Below are 15878 nucleotides of genomic sequence, written 5' to 3'. Positions count from 1 at the left end.
CTTCGTCATTCCGCGTATGCGGCAGCAGCAGCCGCTCCTGCAGTCACTCCCTAGCGGCAGCAGTGGCCCCGAGGGATACATGCCGTCGCCGCTGGCTATACACCTGAAGCATCTAATACAGAGAAGGAGAACGGGAAGACGCAGCAAATACCACCCACATTTTCTCCCGACCCCGCCGCTTCCTGCTTCTGGGCCTCCCCTGCGTATGGCGCATGCAGTCCCTCCACTGCCTCAGTATGCAGCTACAGCCGCTGCAGCTGTAGGGCAACAGCAACTCCAACAGCAGCAGCTCTTTCAGCTACAAGACATGCGCCTTCTCGAGCTCCGCGGGGGCTCACCGCGTGAGGGACTTGGGCTAGCTGGTCGGGACGTTGTGTGTCTCAGCAAGGACGCAACGGCTGCAGATGCTGTCTCTCCGTCTTTTGCTGTCACGGAGTCCCTTGAAGCGGTCGCTGCTGCTGCTCTTCACCGCTGGCAGCAGGCAGAAGCAGCAGCGTCAGGTCTGCCACAAGCGGCAGTAGCGGCATCCGAAAGGGACGACAAACCATTTTGGGAAAGTCTTTGCGATCGCATTTTTTCGTCGAGAGATCTCCTACCGGTGTCGTCTCTTTCTGCATTGCTGCGCCTCATCTGCTGCAGGTATGCTCCAAGAGCAACAGCATCAGTGCCGTACTTCCTGCAGCACTTTTATACGCAGCCGCTGGACAGCAGCACGAAACGCCAACGCCAACAGCCCTTGCAACAGTACCGACTGCCGTCTCAGAGGCCTGTTAGCGCGTCTCTGTTGCTGCCGCTGACTCGCGAGTTTATTGATGATATGCATTGTATTTCCGCTACTGCTGCTGCGAACATTGCTGCTATATTCGCTGCCAGCAACTGCTTCAGCGTCGAGCTGCTGCAGCTGCTGCTTCGGCGCAGCATTGATACTTGGATGCTGCCTGAAGATAAGTTGCTGCTACAGAGGCAAGAGCAGCAACAACAACAGAAGCAGCTGCGGCAGATATTCGCTGTTAAGCCGGAAGCTGTCAGCCGCTTCTCCGCACAAGAATTCGCCGTTTTTTGTTCCTCGCTGCAGCATCTGCTGCAGCAGGCGCAGCTGCGCCAGCCGCATTTATTGCTGTTTTTGCCCCTTTCGGAGTTCCTTAGCAGTGCAGCAAGTTTGTTGCTGAGCAGTAGCAAAGTAGAAGACTGCCTTCAGCACAATGCTGCATTGGGAAGCCTCGCAGCTCTTGCTGCCGATGCCCTCCAGCAATTGAAACGACAGCAGCAGCAGCAGCAGCAAGATCAGTTGCTGCAGCTTGTCAAGGCGAGCGAGGTGCTGTTGCGGGCGAGCGATGCTTTTGTCTCACGTGGTGAAGAGAAAGCATCAGAAGAAACGACTACAAGAGCAGCATTAGCAACAGCAGCGTTCAGCAGCAAAGAGACGGCAAGGCTGATGAGCCATCTTTCGACTTTTCGTACTCCCGATTCTTTCTCGTCGCCGCAGCAGGAAAGACAAAAGCAAGGGAAGCAGCCTCAGGAACTCCCTGACAAGGTCCAAGGGATCAATTCAGGGCCTGCTGGAGGAGTTTGTGCGAACTCGGCGTTACAGCATCAGCCAGGCGCCGCCACTTTGCTGCACTTGTTGCAGCAGGTCGAACTGGAGTTGATGCAGGAAAACTCTTTGTTACAGCAGCAGCTCCAGCTTGTGCCCGATCAGGTCAATGGGGCTGCAGTAGCCTATGATGATGCATCAGGTCACGTAAAGTACACTCGTCTGAATCCGTGGGAAGCACCTACTGTGGAGACATTGCAGCTGATGAATTCCGTAAGTGCAGCGATAGCAGCAACAACAACGGTACTTTTGCAGCCGTTGCTGCTGAAACGGTATCACGGGAACGCAAAACATCCGCAGCAGCGCCGACGGCTATTGGAACTGCTAGAAGAGGTGGGATCCCCGGCTCTAGCCGAAGCAGATCCGTCTGGCACGCTGGTACAAGCTGCAGCAAGGCGTGTCGTACGTATGGTGTTCGCCATTATAGCAGCGGCGGGGGCTTCCCTGCTACCACGTGCTGCAGATGCATGCAGAGCGCTGCTTCTGCTTCTGTTGCTTCCCCCGGAGGCGCCACATCGGCGGGAGCTGCAGCACGCAGTGACTCTGAAGGCGAGTGCGAAATTCCCTTAGGGAGGAACAAGCAGATGCTGCCGTTGTAGGCATGCCTGCTCCAATTGCCCACATGCATGCCTCGGTAGTGTCCCACAGCTCTCCTACAGCACGCCGCCATGCTTGCAGTTGCACCTTGTCAGCGTGCCTCCTATTGTATGCGCTGCTGCAGCACCTTCTCGAGGAGACAAGCAGGCGCTTCGCGGAACTGACGTTGCAGGAGAAGAGGCGCCTCAGTGTGGCGGTCTCTGCGCTCGGCATAACGGTAAGTCGCTTGTAATGCCGTTGCTGCTGCCGCCGCTGCTATCTGCAATAGCACCGGCTACCGCGGGTAGCGCTGCTGCTGCCGCTGCGAGCGTCGCTGCTGGCGCTGGGAAGCATGCCACTACAACGTCTACTGCTACGTCTTTACGCCAAAGACGGAGCCGACACCGCTGCTAAAGAAGCTGCAGCGACAGAATCAACCGTTTAGCTTCCATAGGAGTTGCAGGTGCTGCAGCACAACTGGTCTAATGGGCACCGTCGCCATTTGTTATTCCGGAATCGTACTGCCTGCTGATCGCCCCTGGCTTGCACAAAAGCATAGCCGCCGTCTATCATGTGTCCATTATTTGAACATTGCTTTACATGTCTTCTGCTGTCAGGACCCATATATCCGTCACTACTGCCGCGTGCACGGCGTGCGGCTGCAGCACCGTCTGCGTATTTCTGCCGCACGTAGGAACGTTGCAGCAACAGCAGCGGCCACAGGAGCTCCCAATGATTCCGCATCTGAGGCTGCTTCCACTACTGCAGCTGGCACAGCAGGCACAAAGCTGCGCTAGTAAGAATATGCGTAACAGCTAGTTCGCGAGCTGGAATATTTGGAGCGGCCGGCGCATGAAATTCGCTCGGCGTCGCTTACAGGAAACACAGCAACGCAATGGCAATGGCAACAGCACTCGCAGGAGCCTCGGCCTAAATGCGCATTTGTTCATACAAGAACTTGAGTGTATGGTTTTTTCTGAGCAGCTTCAATTTTGACCGGCAGCAGCCTCTTCCACTCCCAAATACGCCATAATTTGGAACGTCGTAAAGTGGAACCACTGTCCCCTGTTTGTCAACTCAGCTGTGTGGCTCAGTGACCGGGGTACAGACGAAAAGGCTTGTGTACAGACGAAAAGGCTTGCAAGTTCTTCACATTAGGTGCTAGCAAGCAGTAAGCGCAGGGCCATGCCCCGAGTTGCCGCCACGCAGTGAGTCAGCTTGAAATTTGCGAACCAGCCATTGGCGTAGTAGCATCTACATTTCAATAGATATGAAAGACATGATCTGCGGCACCTTCTCCGGGTAATTTGCGTGGCTTTTTACGAGCCCTGTAACATCCACGTTTTCTACACCTGGCACAGATGTTACTGGGGCGAGGCCTGCAACCTGCGGACACAACAAAACAACACCGCCACAGCGTGCGAAAGTTGCAATCCCAAACCGAGACGGCTCGGCGGCCGGACGGTGTACCCAGTACTAGCCCCTGCGGATTTGGTGAAGCGGAATGGCTCAGAAGCCAACTAATGGCCGACAATGACCTCATTGCGTGGCCAGTAGGCCGGCCCCCTCACCTGGAGTCTGAACTCCATCCACCTGTAAAGAAAAGCGAGCAGCCAGTCAGTTCTACAGTAGACGTTAACCAGTCTCCCAGAAGTAACCTGTCGTGCCTGTCTCCACTGGGCCGCATTCATCGATGCCGGCAGACCCATCAGCACCACATCGTGGACGCAGTGGAACTTCCGCTGCAGCAAGCAAACCAGAAGCACGCCGCCGCGTTGGCAAGAGATGCAACAGCAACACATGAAGCGCGTTTGTCAACAATGAGCTGAGTTCACTCTACGAGCGCGCTGGCAAGATAATTTGGAACCAACGGCACCAAAGGCTGCTACCTTCTTCCAAAGTGCTTGAAGACAGTAAAAAATGACCCTTGCCCCCATGCTGTACCCGGCAAGAGTGACAGGCCTCTGCCCCACTGCCTGCGCAATCATAAACACGCTACCTATGCACCCATACTCTGAAACTACGTCAGTACACGCGACCTCACGAGAGGCATAAGAAGCTAAATTATGGACTGGTGGAAAGCCAACAACTACACCGCTGACGGCAACGGCAAGGCCTGCTGCAAAAGCAAAAGCGACAACGCTTCAATAAGGCGTGGCATCTGCTCACGGCCTTGTCTGATACCGCATCTGCAAGAATGTTGCCGGCCTGCTGTGCCCTCTCCCGACAAAGCATCCAGGTGTTGTCGAGGCCTGCAGCGTATTGAATGAGTGCTATGGGCCAAAAAAGCGCAAACGTCAAGCCGCCCAGGACGGTGTACTGCAAGTAAAACTTCGAAGCGCTCACTGCAAAGTCCTGGAGAAGAAAAGAGCAACAACAAGGCAGGCACGATTCAAACACAAAATGACAGACGGGCAGTTGCGCTATGAAGGGCAACAAGAACGAACAAACAGACAAATGAACCTCCCGAAAGACACATGAACCGCGAAGATAACGAAGCGCACAAGCAGTAAAGCATCGATAGACACTCAAACAAGCAAGCCAGAAGAGCCAGACCAAACATTGCACGGAAGCATATGTACAAGAGAAAACACAAATATGACGACAGTGGGTAAGGCAGAAGCGAGCTCACAAGCCCAAGCTCACAGACAGACAAAATGAATGTTGAATTGGCGGCAACGCAGGGCTCACCTGTGAGACCATCTTTATGACCATGCCTCCCAAGGCCTTTAGTACGTGGGGCTCCCATTTGAGTGCATGCAGATCACACCTCGGGTTCGGGAAAGAGCAAACCTACGAGAAAGCAGCAAACACGTCAGGAAAACGCCAGCAGCAGCAGCAGCTATATCTAACAACAGGACTAACACTGTCGCATGAAGCTACAAAAATGCAAATACAGAGTCAGCAGCAGCAGAAAATACAGTGGCATCAGCAAAATCAGCCGATCGTCGAAATAGCAACAGCTCCAACCGTGTTCAGAAAAACGAGAATAGGCAGCCTCAAAAGCAACGCCGCTATGTACCCAGGGAAGTGTAACATCGTCGTCGTCTCTAAGGTAACCACTAACGCCGATGCCGACTCTGAGAGATGAAGGACTTCTGCCGTTGAGCATTAAAAATTCAAATATTTTTATGTTGGCTATACGGCGACTGTACTTCCATCCCGTTAGGCCTAGTGGCGGACGCACCAGCAACATGGGATGCATTCGATCAACTCTGGCTTCTATGCTAGCAACACCCGGCAGAAACAAATGTAGCAGCGCCCGTGACTGCAGAAGCGCCCATGACTGCAGAAGGTGAGCAAGGTGTTAAAACCTACTGCTACTGTGGCGCAACACCTATTAGTCTGGCATCAAGAGAGCAGCAGTAGCAAAGCAACAGACCCTACTGCCATGGAGCATTGCCGAGCACCAACGGAACCCTGAAGCAACATCCACGGCAGGAGCCCAAAGTGTCAAGAGTAGTGGAAATTTTTTTTTGTTACTTACCCGCCCCACCAGCTCCAAAGATGGAGACGAGGGCTGCCATACCCCCTGCTGATGCTAAAAAAGCGGAGAGGGGAAGAGACCCCAAAGAAGCAACCGCAGCAGCAATTCCGGGGGCCGCCAGCCCCGCAGTGAGAGCAAGTAACACTCCGCCGCCAACCGCAGCGCCTGACAGGGAGCAACGGCAGTAACAATATAAGTGACAGCACAACCAGCAACGCATCAAACGGCAAAAAGCGCAGATCCTGCAGGCGTGAAGTGTTGAAATACATAAAAGTAGAGCATGCACGCCGGAAGTGACACACGCACGGCTCGTGGCTTAGGAACTAAAGAAAGGCGGGTACAAGAAGCAAGCCTTGGCAGAATAAGAATGTAGCTTTTGTGCATTGCTAGCTAGCCAAAAAGCTCCAAAGGCACTTAGAGAGGCCAGGACGGTGGTACAGACTCTGGCAAGAATGGATGCATAACTAACGCAGGCTGGGCCCACCAGCTATCTTGAGGCGCCTCCACGTCTTCTGCTTTGAACCTTCCTTCGTGTTTGCCTGGAGCATGCGAAAGCAACGAGAGGTGATTACTACAGCTTCCTATCGCTTTTCCTCGTGTTTCTTTTGTCGTGGTATTGTTGTTCGTGAAACTGGTAGTGCAGTCTGCGCTGCCGTAGCAATAGCTCCGCACCTGGAGGATAGACAAGAGGTCAGCCGCGAGGTTCTCTTGAATGCGAATAAGCAACAGAGGATTGATGCGAAGTTCAGCCGCCAATCTGCAAGCGAAAAGAGGGCATCCACGATACATGCGCCTTCGGAATGCTCCAAGGAACATATAAGCTTACGCACCAGTGGACCAAAGGCAGCAGAAGCAGCAGTAGTAGAAGAACATAAATGCAACACACCCAACAGCAAAAAAAAATAAGAGATGGATACGCAGACAATTAGTGCCAACGACTTCCCCTGCCACGGCAGAGTAGGACAAAATGCATCTACCCTAACCTGTCCAGAAGCATTTGAATTCTGGCATCAAATGTGCCATTGGTGACGAGGGCTGTTGTTAAATCCCTTAGAAAGACGACGCGGTAGTCAGGGGGCTCCGAGACCCACATGGAGAGCGCGGGCCCTGTTCCTCCTTCAAAAGCGTCCCTTTCATCCTCTGACGAAGAGGTCTCTAGCTGGTGACTGTGTTCGTGCCTCTGCTGCTGCTCTTCCTGTCTCCCTTTGAATTGTGGCCCCACGTAAGCGGCATCAGCTTTGCGGTCACCCTGAGAAAGTTGCAGTTCCGACGGCTTAATCTTTCTGTCTTCCTCTCGCGTACAGCTATCGCTGTCCGAAACCCTGCCTGAAAGAGCCTTCTGCCGCTGCCTGCCTTGCTGCAATTGCTCCTCCTGAAAGCGGTGTTCCTGCTCTTCATGTGGTAGTGTGTCCTGCTGCTGCTGCTGTCCCGGTCGTACGGCCTCGTAATGATGCTGTTCCTCCTCTTCTTCTTTATGTGGAAGGGGCTCATGCTGCAGGCACTCCTGCGGAGAGTCAGCGCTCTGCTTCCCCGTGCAGTTCAGGGCCTCCCAATGCCCTTGCCGCTGCTGTGTTGCTGCGACGGCAGTACCTTGCAATGGAACTTCCGCAGCGTGCAAGCCTTCGTTCTTTGCTTCATCAGGCACCCGCTCTGCACGCCCAGCTCTCACCTCCGGCTGTTTTCTGTCGTCACTCTCTCCCTGAGGAACTGCCTCACTTTCAACGGCTGGATGTCTGCTCCCACAACAGCGGCTCTCCAGGGGCAAGTCCGTGTGGTCACCTGCAACAAACGCCCTAATTGGCAGGTCAAGCTCTTGCTGTGCATGATCATTCCCGTGTTCATGCTTCCGCTGCTGGTGCTCTTCATCCACCCCAACAGGAAGCTTACAGGGTGGCTTCAAAAGTGCGCGCAATCTGCTGTCTCTAGCATCTACAGGAACATCCCGCGGCTCGCGCAGCTTCTGCTCTTGCTTCTGCAGCTCCTCCAACTTAGCAGGAGCAGTGCTCTCACCAAATGCCGACGGTCTGTGCATGGCTTCCGAAGTAGCCTCACCATGCGTGGTGGCGCGGACGCTGCTGCTGCTGCTTTTTCCATCCCTATAACTGCTGCTGCTGCTGCTGCTGCTGGATGATTGTGGTATGTCCGTGAGTGCCTCTTCGACCGGCGAGTCGGACCGGTTGGCCTTCAGGCGCCTCTGTACGCTGCGGAAAAGCTCGTCCGTCTCTGCTTGTTTCTCAACAAAGAAGGCCTCCAATTTGTGTATTAGAGGGTCCATTGTGACAATATCGCTCGCCTGTGAAGAGCCCCGACGTCGGCAGCAAAGAAAAAAACGCACACAGAAAGACACGGTGTACCATTACTGTCATCTTCGACGCAGTCGCCTCTACTGCTTCTGCTGATATTGGTGGCAAGCAGAGGTACAAGCGCTGCTCATTCATCCTCAACTGGCCCTCTGCTGCTAGAGCATAAGAGGTTGACACTCACGGAAAGCAGACGGAACAATACACAAGGCAGCAAGCAATCCCCAGCTGCCGCTACTGCTACTGCAAGGGACAGAGTAGAGGCTGCAGCAGCTCACCCGAACCCCATCCTTTTGCAGTTGTTCCCTCCAAGCAATCGGTTTGCTAAGGCAGTTCGCGATGTGCGCCCCTAAGTGCAGCAAGTTTGGTGAAGCCAGTGCATTAAGCAAACCCAGAGCCCACTCCGTTATCTCGCCCCGAAAATCCTCATCGCACCTACACAAGCAACAGCAACAGCGTTTCCCGCAGCATCGGCACTGGTCAGTAGAAATTGAAAGAGGCGCAACGCTCCCACAAAGGTGAACAGCAGCAAAACTCAACAACTAGTTGCAGACACGCTGGAGAAGAAGAACAATCCAGGACAAAGAAGCAAAAAGTGAGCAGAAAAACGAGGAAAAGAGGAGCACGACAGAGACAAACGACCGTTAGTTCGCGCTCCTACGCGGCCTGGCACAGCTTTGTAAGCTGCGGCTGCCCAAAGAGAACAGGATGTATCGTACTCCTCAATATGGCGCAGGCAGAGACAAACAAATACCCCGAAGAGAGACTCTCTCAGCGAGGCAGGAAGCGAGGACAAACGCTCCTGTGGTGGTGGCAGCAACTGTAGAGACAATAGCTGACGCTCGGCATCTTCCCGCAAAGCAGCCATCCTGAGACACGTGAACGCAAAAGCTCGCTGCATTACTGACACAGCGAGTGATGCCAGCACTTCTGCTGCTGGTGTTGGCGGCGGATATGAAAGCATGGTGGCCGCAGCAAAGAGTAAAGCACGTTCAGACAGCCAAGACAAGTGCGGATGCTGAAGAATAAATATCAACTAATGGAAGTGAACGTTTTTAGAGGATCCAGTTTAGGTGGGCGTGAAAACAAAAACGCAAGACGAAATTGCAGAAGTGCTCACTCCTCCCGACGTTTGCTGAGGTCTGCTTCTGCCTGGAAACGAATCGAAGCCGCAATACGTTCGCACTTCTGCTCCTCAGACTCAATTTCATGATGCGGTTCATCCGGCTGCTCGCGCTGCTGTGTTCGATGCTCATGCTGCTGCTGCTGCTCCTGTTGACGGTGCTGATGGGGTTCCGCAAGCTTTTGCTGTCGGGTAGTCCTACACTGTAGATTTGCTGCAGGTGCCGCGGAAACAATCTCTTCATCTGATGTTTCCCCATGCAGATGGCCCGAACGCAGCTCCCTGAGGGCAGAGTGGTCGTCAGTAGGCACCTTCCCAGGAGCGATAGCAGCAGCAACTTGGGCATCTGCTTGCAGAGGATGGAGCTCCGCAGGTGCAGCAGATTTTATAGCTCCGCTAATATGCACCTGCTGCTGCTGCTGTTTCCTAGCATGCGCGCGCAACTCTGCCGAAATTCTCGCCGCCTGCTCAGGGCTGAGGTCCTCCATTGTGTTCAAGCCAGCGGCAAAGAGCTCCTCTTCTGTCCGTGAGAGAGATAACTGAAAAGGTCAGTCACCGAAGCAAAGTAACCACGCAGCGCTTCTGTATTTGTTGATGATGTAAAACCACTGCGGCGACATACGTTAGCAAACAGAATACATCGTCCGTCATGCAACCGACAGGCTCAGCACTAGCGCCACCAGGATCGATTTCTAAGTCACTACATTGAACAAACGAGTCACCTGCACTGTCGGCAACATCGACACCCGGGCCAGTAGCAGCAGGAACATGGCCAACCCAGCAAACAGAAGCCACAGTCTTTCAAACTGTCTCAAAGGGTGCAACATAGTCAAAAGGAGCTCACCTGTCTCCACCGGTCTTCTGAGTTTGTGACTGGGTGTTGGCTGTCAGACGAGGAGCGCGTAAAGAGCGACAGAGCACCCGCTGAGGGCTGTTTTAGCCTAATTGTATCATCGAAGGTATGCTGGCGAACTAGCTCCTGCTGCTGCACGTCTCGCAGCAGAGGACATTTGGGGTCTCCTGAAAACGGCGTCAACAATGCCTGCTGCTGACGCCGGTCGCGCAGCAAGGCCTCCTTATTGCATTGCTGATCTGTTGCTATTGCAGTTGCTGGTGTTGCTTCGGCACCTTCCGATGCAACCACCTTCCGGCCAGGAAAATCAGCACGAAGGCCCGCTGCGGGCTGGTTTGCTGCATAAGACCTATGCATTTGTTGTTCCTCATCCACTGCGCGGTCCATCGTGGTCGTGCCCAGGCTGCTACGGGGGAAGAAGTGGACAGTACTTTTGCTTTCTCTGCAACGGCAACGACTTGTTGTGCCTCCTGAGATAGGCAGTGCCTGGGGTTGCTGCTGCTGTTGCTGAGCCTCCGATATTGTTGCAGTTGTCGCTGCCGTTGTTCGCGTAGCTATTATTGGTGCTGGCCACGCTGCTGGTATTTTTGCTGTGCCACATACACGGTATTTTCTTTGCTGCTGCCCTTGCACCAGCTTTATGGGCTGACATCTCAAAGATGAGGCGGCACACTTTAAACAGCTGCAGCACTCCTTGGAAGCAGCATCGGCAGGAGGCGCCGAACTGCTGTATCCCGCTACATACGTTGCGCGCAAGCGTGTATCAGCGAACAAACCCAAAAGAGGGATCTCTTTGCCTTGCTGGGACTTTGAGATACCCCCGAAGTTTGAGTTGTACTGTTCAAGCGGGGCACTTGCTACAGGGGAAAGCCGGTAACAATTCTAACACACTGCCTCCAGAATATAAAGACATATCCAATGGTTTGTTTCCTATCGACCTCGTCAATAAACGACGTGTGAATGGTACTTAGGAACCAACAACAAAGGGTACGCAGCAGGTACTGCCTAGAAGCGGCGGGTGGCTGCTACTGGGGGGGCCCCTTCAGGAAATGCCGTGTCATAGTAGCAATATACTCACCGAGCAAGTATTTGTGGAATTTTTGAGTGCATTATAACATCATGTATCGATGCATAGATGATATGGGAGCCGCCTTGTCCCATGAAATGCAAATCTAGAGGATGCTGGTCTGGAGTACTGACCAGCAGCAGGAAGCTGCAGCAGTACTGCATGCAGTTCACGCAGTGTCTTCCTGTTGCTTATCATTAGTACAGTGTGTATTTGGAACAAACGCATCACCAAGGCGATACGCGTGGTGTCCTGTTTCCCTTAGCTCTGGGTGGCAGGGCAGAGTGTGCGCGTAACTTCGTGCTTTCTATACACTTGCAGACAATTGCTACAGGAGAGTGACGTTACTATATTCACACTGCATTGTTTGTGTCTAGTCGTATGTCGATGTGTGTTTCCATGGATGCATATGGACAAGTTTGTCCTCAACCTCTACGCGGCTCGCCGAAGGTGGCACTTGCTCAGTGACGCCCTGGAGATGAACAGAAGAACATCTAAATTACACAGCAGCTACAGTGCGTTGCCTTACACAACGAAACATGCACTTAGGGCGCCCATGTCAGGGCATATTCGTCGTCTTAGCGCAATGAGGCATGGCCTGCAGGGGTGTAGGCGCTGGCGGTCTATGCCAGATGTAAGTTAATGCTGGCACTTGTAGGTTAACAGTGGAGCAAACTGACTATTGGAAGTAGTGTGTCTAGATTCACTAGTGCCCGAACTGTTCATTTGGAGCCATAAAGGATGGAAGAATCCGAAGTGAGCACGAAGCGCAGAGATCCACAATGCAGCTGCAGCTGTCTTTTGCAAGCTGAAAGCACTTATGTCAACCCTGATCGCTACCAAGCTCTACCCTGATTGCTCTAATGCTACTCCAGGGCACCTATCCATGCGCCGAATCTGCTTTCTTACAGGAGTTAGCGGTTCATTTGAGCCACTGTTTTCACCTCTTTCATGCAGTTTTATAGCCATGGCGGTCCTAGTTTATCCAGTATCCACAGAATTGCCATGTTCTACGCTGCAACACTCTCAAAAAGCTGCGACATTAAACCTTCCTTTGTTTTCGATTTCTCCGCGTCGGTGCATTCCTCCTCAGGAGAAATTTATTTTCGCTCGGTTTTTCCTGCTTTCTTTCTTGTGTACTTTTGGGCAGTGTGTGGATTTAGTTAAAAAGAGTCGAGCCAGGCATTTGCTCTAATTTGTTGTAATCTTTGCGGTGCTGTTTGTAGGACGTCATGAAGCTTGCAAATCTGCTTATCTTTCGGCAGTAATACAGAATTCGAGCAAACTATAAACAGAGAAATCACGCATAGACAACTTTTCTTCATTCTGAAGGGATTAAAACAATGGAATGGCAGCATCGCACCATGAGTCAATTTAGTCATGCTCGATGAAATAACACTTCGCACAGTGTTTCGTAGAGGCCTGAACACAGAAGGCGTCATTTTCCCAGAAAAACGTAGACTTTGGAAGCTTTATGCTGCTTTCTAGGAGTCGATATACAACAAGAGACTATATAACACTAACATGACAAAAGGTGACCTGCCTACTTCAGATTTTAAATGCGTCTCCGAGATGCACGGCCATTTGTAGGGGGTGCTCGTGGAGGGAACATACAGGTAAAAAGGCGTCGTAAAAAGTATTTTGTAGTCCTGTTCAAGCTGTGTAATATTGGCGTAGAGATAAAGTGCCATTTCCACTCCATCACGCTTGCTGTATATCGACTCCTAGAAAATAGTACAAAGTTTCCAAAGTTTACATTTTTCTGTCAACTCCTAGAAGATAGTACAAATGGTCCAAAGTCTACATTTTTCTGGGAAAATGAAGCTTTTTGTGCTCACGATTCTACGAGACACTGGAGGAAATGTTATTTCATCGAGAACTTATGATGAGATGCTGCCATTCCATTGTTGTATTCCTTTCAGTATGAAGAAAATTTGTCCGTGCGCGATTTCTCCGTCTCCAGTTAGCTCGAATTCCACGCTTAATGCATTCGGCCAGCATTTTGTCGTTGCTGTATTGCAGCAAAGAGCACGTGCCTGAATTTCCTGCTTACGCAGAGCCCAGGTGGATAAAAAAGCGGTAAGGCTGTTTCTTGCCAGTTTTGCTCAATATTGACGGAGTCGTATGCAGAGTACTGTGCCACGGTCTCGCCGCTTACGTTGGTTAGGCACTGTCTTGAAGACTTTCTGGCTCGCTGCCTATCCACAAATGCAGGTTGATAGAGTCCAAAAGGATGCTTGCTCAGAATAACTTATATAATTCTTTATCTATGGGTATCGATTGGGCGGTGCTGCCAGAATCAGCTATGCTTCTACGAAAATACCGAATGAAGCCAGAAAAGACAGAAAAAGTTTTAAAACACTTCACATGCATGCGCAATATACAGCAAAGATTCTTCTCCAAGTGTAAGGCCGGTGCCATTTCTAACGCCTGGGCCTCTCTTGAGAGGTCGCAGGAGTTAGCTAGCCTGAGAACTGCGTTCTCCTTACACACACTGCGGCTAGCCTGTACACTGTGGTTAATTTGCACTATAAGTCCTGAGCATGTTTTATTGATTTCTTCTCACTTCCCAGCACCACGACAGTGTTTTGTTGTGCTGCGACGCACTCCAAGTGGGCTCGCTGAAAAAAAATAGTTAAAAAACCAATATGATGTTTCATGAGTGGATGCAGAAGACACTATTGTGCTTGACGACGCTCTTGTAAGCTCAGTAGCCCCGCAAGAGACTGAGGTTGCGTTCAGGGCTGGAAAGCCAGGAAAAGGAAAGGCCAATAATGCAGGAATACAGGCCTTTGGGAAGGCTTCAGGAAGGTCTGTTTGATTGAGTAGCCGTAGGCAGGCAATGTCTAGAAAGCGCCAGTTCCAGAATACTGGAGGCGTCCTTTATATGCACGCCTGGCGACCGCAGTTCTGTATGTCGATCTAGAGATATTACAGTGCAATCAACGTCAACATAGAAGTGCGAACAGTGACTCAGAAGCTTGGCAGGGCCAAGACATTCCGAAATCCCTCGGAATTTTGTAACGCCTAAGCCCTCGTAGTCCCGCCGTCCAAGGCAGAGCGTCGCTGATGCTGTGAACTCTTCCAGTGTCATTCTCATAGATTCTGAGTGTCTGCGCTCAACTTCAACTGTTTCTGCTTCTCGGGGAAAATACTTCCACTCATTCCTCGTATGTCTTTGTCTGCGCTGAGTCTACCAGTGCCCAGGACGTCATGGGAACGTTAAGTGTGTCCTAATATCGTAGCGTCAGCAAAACACCTATGTCCCACAGACCCGTGCTGCTGCTACTGATGTCTAACTGCACAGAGACCTTAACTAGACTAATAACATCACAACAACTACAGCAGCACACGAAATCAGCCGTTCACAAAACAAAAATTGCAACATCAGCAACAGAGACAGCAACAACAGCTACTGCCGAAGCAGCAGTAACAGCTAGAGCAAACCGGGAACAAATGTCGCTGCCACAGGAGCAGGATACGCGGCAGGCAGTGGAAATGTACCTTCGAAATGCATTTTTTATTATATGGAGTCACTCGGGGAATTTTGTTCAGTGTTGGCTATAGCTTTACGCAGGAAATAAAAAGGTCGCACGGGCCCGCACCCAGAACGGGCCCACAGGCCCTGCCTAGCTTGTGGGCCGTGCTACTTGCAGCTCGGGCGAGTTAGTCCGCGCATGGACTAAAAAGACATTAATTATTTGGTGAGTAACTTATGCCAGTACACCCAAAACTCTATTTGAATGCTATAGCTTCAGAAACTAGGTCAAGCAGACGCGTCAACATCAACTCGCAGAAACGCCACAGTATTTCTGCTCTGCGAAGATATCGAGCACACTGGCTTGCGGAAGGCTCACAAGACAAAATAGCGCATTTAGGCACCTATGAACCATATATTATAAATGAACAGAACTCCTTCTTTATTAAGATGGCAGATTTACGCATAGGCTGCAACCCGCTACCTTTGCGTGATGTGCGGTTGGTGGGGCAGACCTACAGTCTGGGGCGCACACGATGCCAAGGTGCAACGCACAGGGATGATTCTGCATAAACGTTTGTCCGCAAACAGTTACTGCAAACTAGAAGTTTTGACATTCAAGTTCTTGTACAAGGCCTCCCTTATCCTCCAAAACACAATGGCCTCAACTTTGCAGCAGGGCTTTCGGGCCGGTCAACGCGCAGGAGGCCTCGCTTGGCTAGGGCAGCTCCTGCTCCTAGCTGCGTTGGCGTTTGTCTCAGTAACTGTCTCTGGCTCAGAGGATGCGCATGCAGTAGCTCCGCTCGAGCTCCAGGCGGAGGTCTTAGTAACTACCCCGGCAGTTCAGCAGGATGCTGCAGTGCCTAGCCCTGATGTAGAAGATGCAGAACCCGAAGCTCCAGACTCACCAGAGGCTGACCCCTTGCAGTCTTTGGAGTCTCCAGCGGAGCAAGAGCCACTACAGCGGCAATCGACGGCCCGGCTTTACGACCATTCCCACGAGGCGTCGACAACAGTGCGAGTCTCCGCAGGCTTCACTGGATCGAAAAGGCATGTCTCGTTCAAGCGCAATGCTGACGAGGGATTGACCAGGAGGAAGAGCCATCGTAGATTGATCGCGCTGGCAATTCTCCTGTCTATCGGCCTGTTCGTCCTAATGAGGAAAGTACGTGGAATTTACTGAACTGGGTTTGATCATGAATATGATCAGTGTGTGTATATGGAGAAGTTTTACCTAAATGCAGTATGGATGACACGTCCAGTGTTGAGTCATTATGAAGGAAGCGTATCGCATCCGTCTCACTAATATGTGACGCCGACGTTGAAGCGGGGGAACCAATGCTTACTCCAAAGACTGGGCAGCTCGCGAATTTATGTGCTCACTGTGGTGATTGCCTGACG

At 51.9% G+C, this 15878-nt stretch overlaps 3 protein-coding genes across 3 annotated transcripts; 2 read left to right on the top strand and 1 right to left on the bottom strand.

Moving 5' to 3' along the window:
• Nucleotides 1–205: 205 nt before the first annotated feature.
• ENH_00020580 (hypothetical protein, conserved) lies at nt 206–2967 on the top strand (the record flags this gene model as incomplete). The annotated part of the gene is made up of 3 exons (XM_013584460.1): nt 206–2131; nt 2316–2408; nt 2788–2967. The coding sequence occupies 3 exons, from the start codon at nt 206–208 to the stop codon at nt 2965–2967; spliced, it is 2199 nt and encodes a 732-aa protein (XP_013439914.1).
• A 457-nt stretch (nt 2968–3424) lies between these two features.
• ENH_00020570 (hypothetical protein, conserved) lies at nt 3425–10320 on the bottom strand (the record flags this gene model as incomplete). The annotated part of the gene is made up of 14 exons (XM_013584459.1): nt 3425–3556; nt 3742–3912; nt 4060–4146; nt 4340–4525; nt 4862–4963; nt 5193–5341; nt 5658–5822; nt 6142–6196; nt 6330–6414; nt 6641–7950; nt 8236–8392; nt 8677–8826; nt 9078–9619; nt 9925–10320. The coding sequence occupies 14 exons, from the start codon at nt 10318–10320 to the stop codon at nt 3425–3427; spliced, it is 3687 nt and encodes a 1228-aa protein (XP_013439913.1).
• A 4815-nt stretch (nt 10321–15135) lies between these two features.
• Nucleotides 15136–15660, top strand: ENH_00020560 (hypothetical protein, conserved; the record flags this gene model as incomplete). Its single annotated transcript, XM_013584458.1, has 1 exon — nt 15136–15660. One exon carries the CDS (start codon nt 15136–15138, stop codon nt 15658–15660), a length of 525 nt encoding a protein of 174 aa, XP_013439912.1.
• Nucleotides 15661–15878: the final 218 nt, after the last annotated feature.

Source organism: Eimeria necatrix, genomic scaffold (genome assembly GCF_000499385.1).
Source record: "Eimeria necatrix Houghton genomic scaffold, Enh_scaff16, whole genome shotgun sequence".
Classification (NCBI taxonomy): Eukaryota; Apicomplexa; class Conoidasida; order Eucoccidiorida; family Eimeriidae; genus Eimeria; species Eimeria necatrix.
Note: the sequence above shows the minus strand (reverse complement) of the source record. Positions and strands in the feature narration are given on the sequence as shown.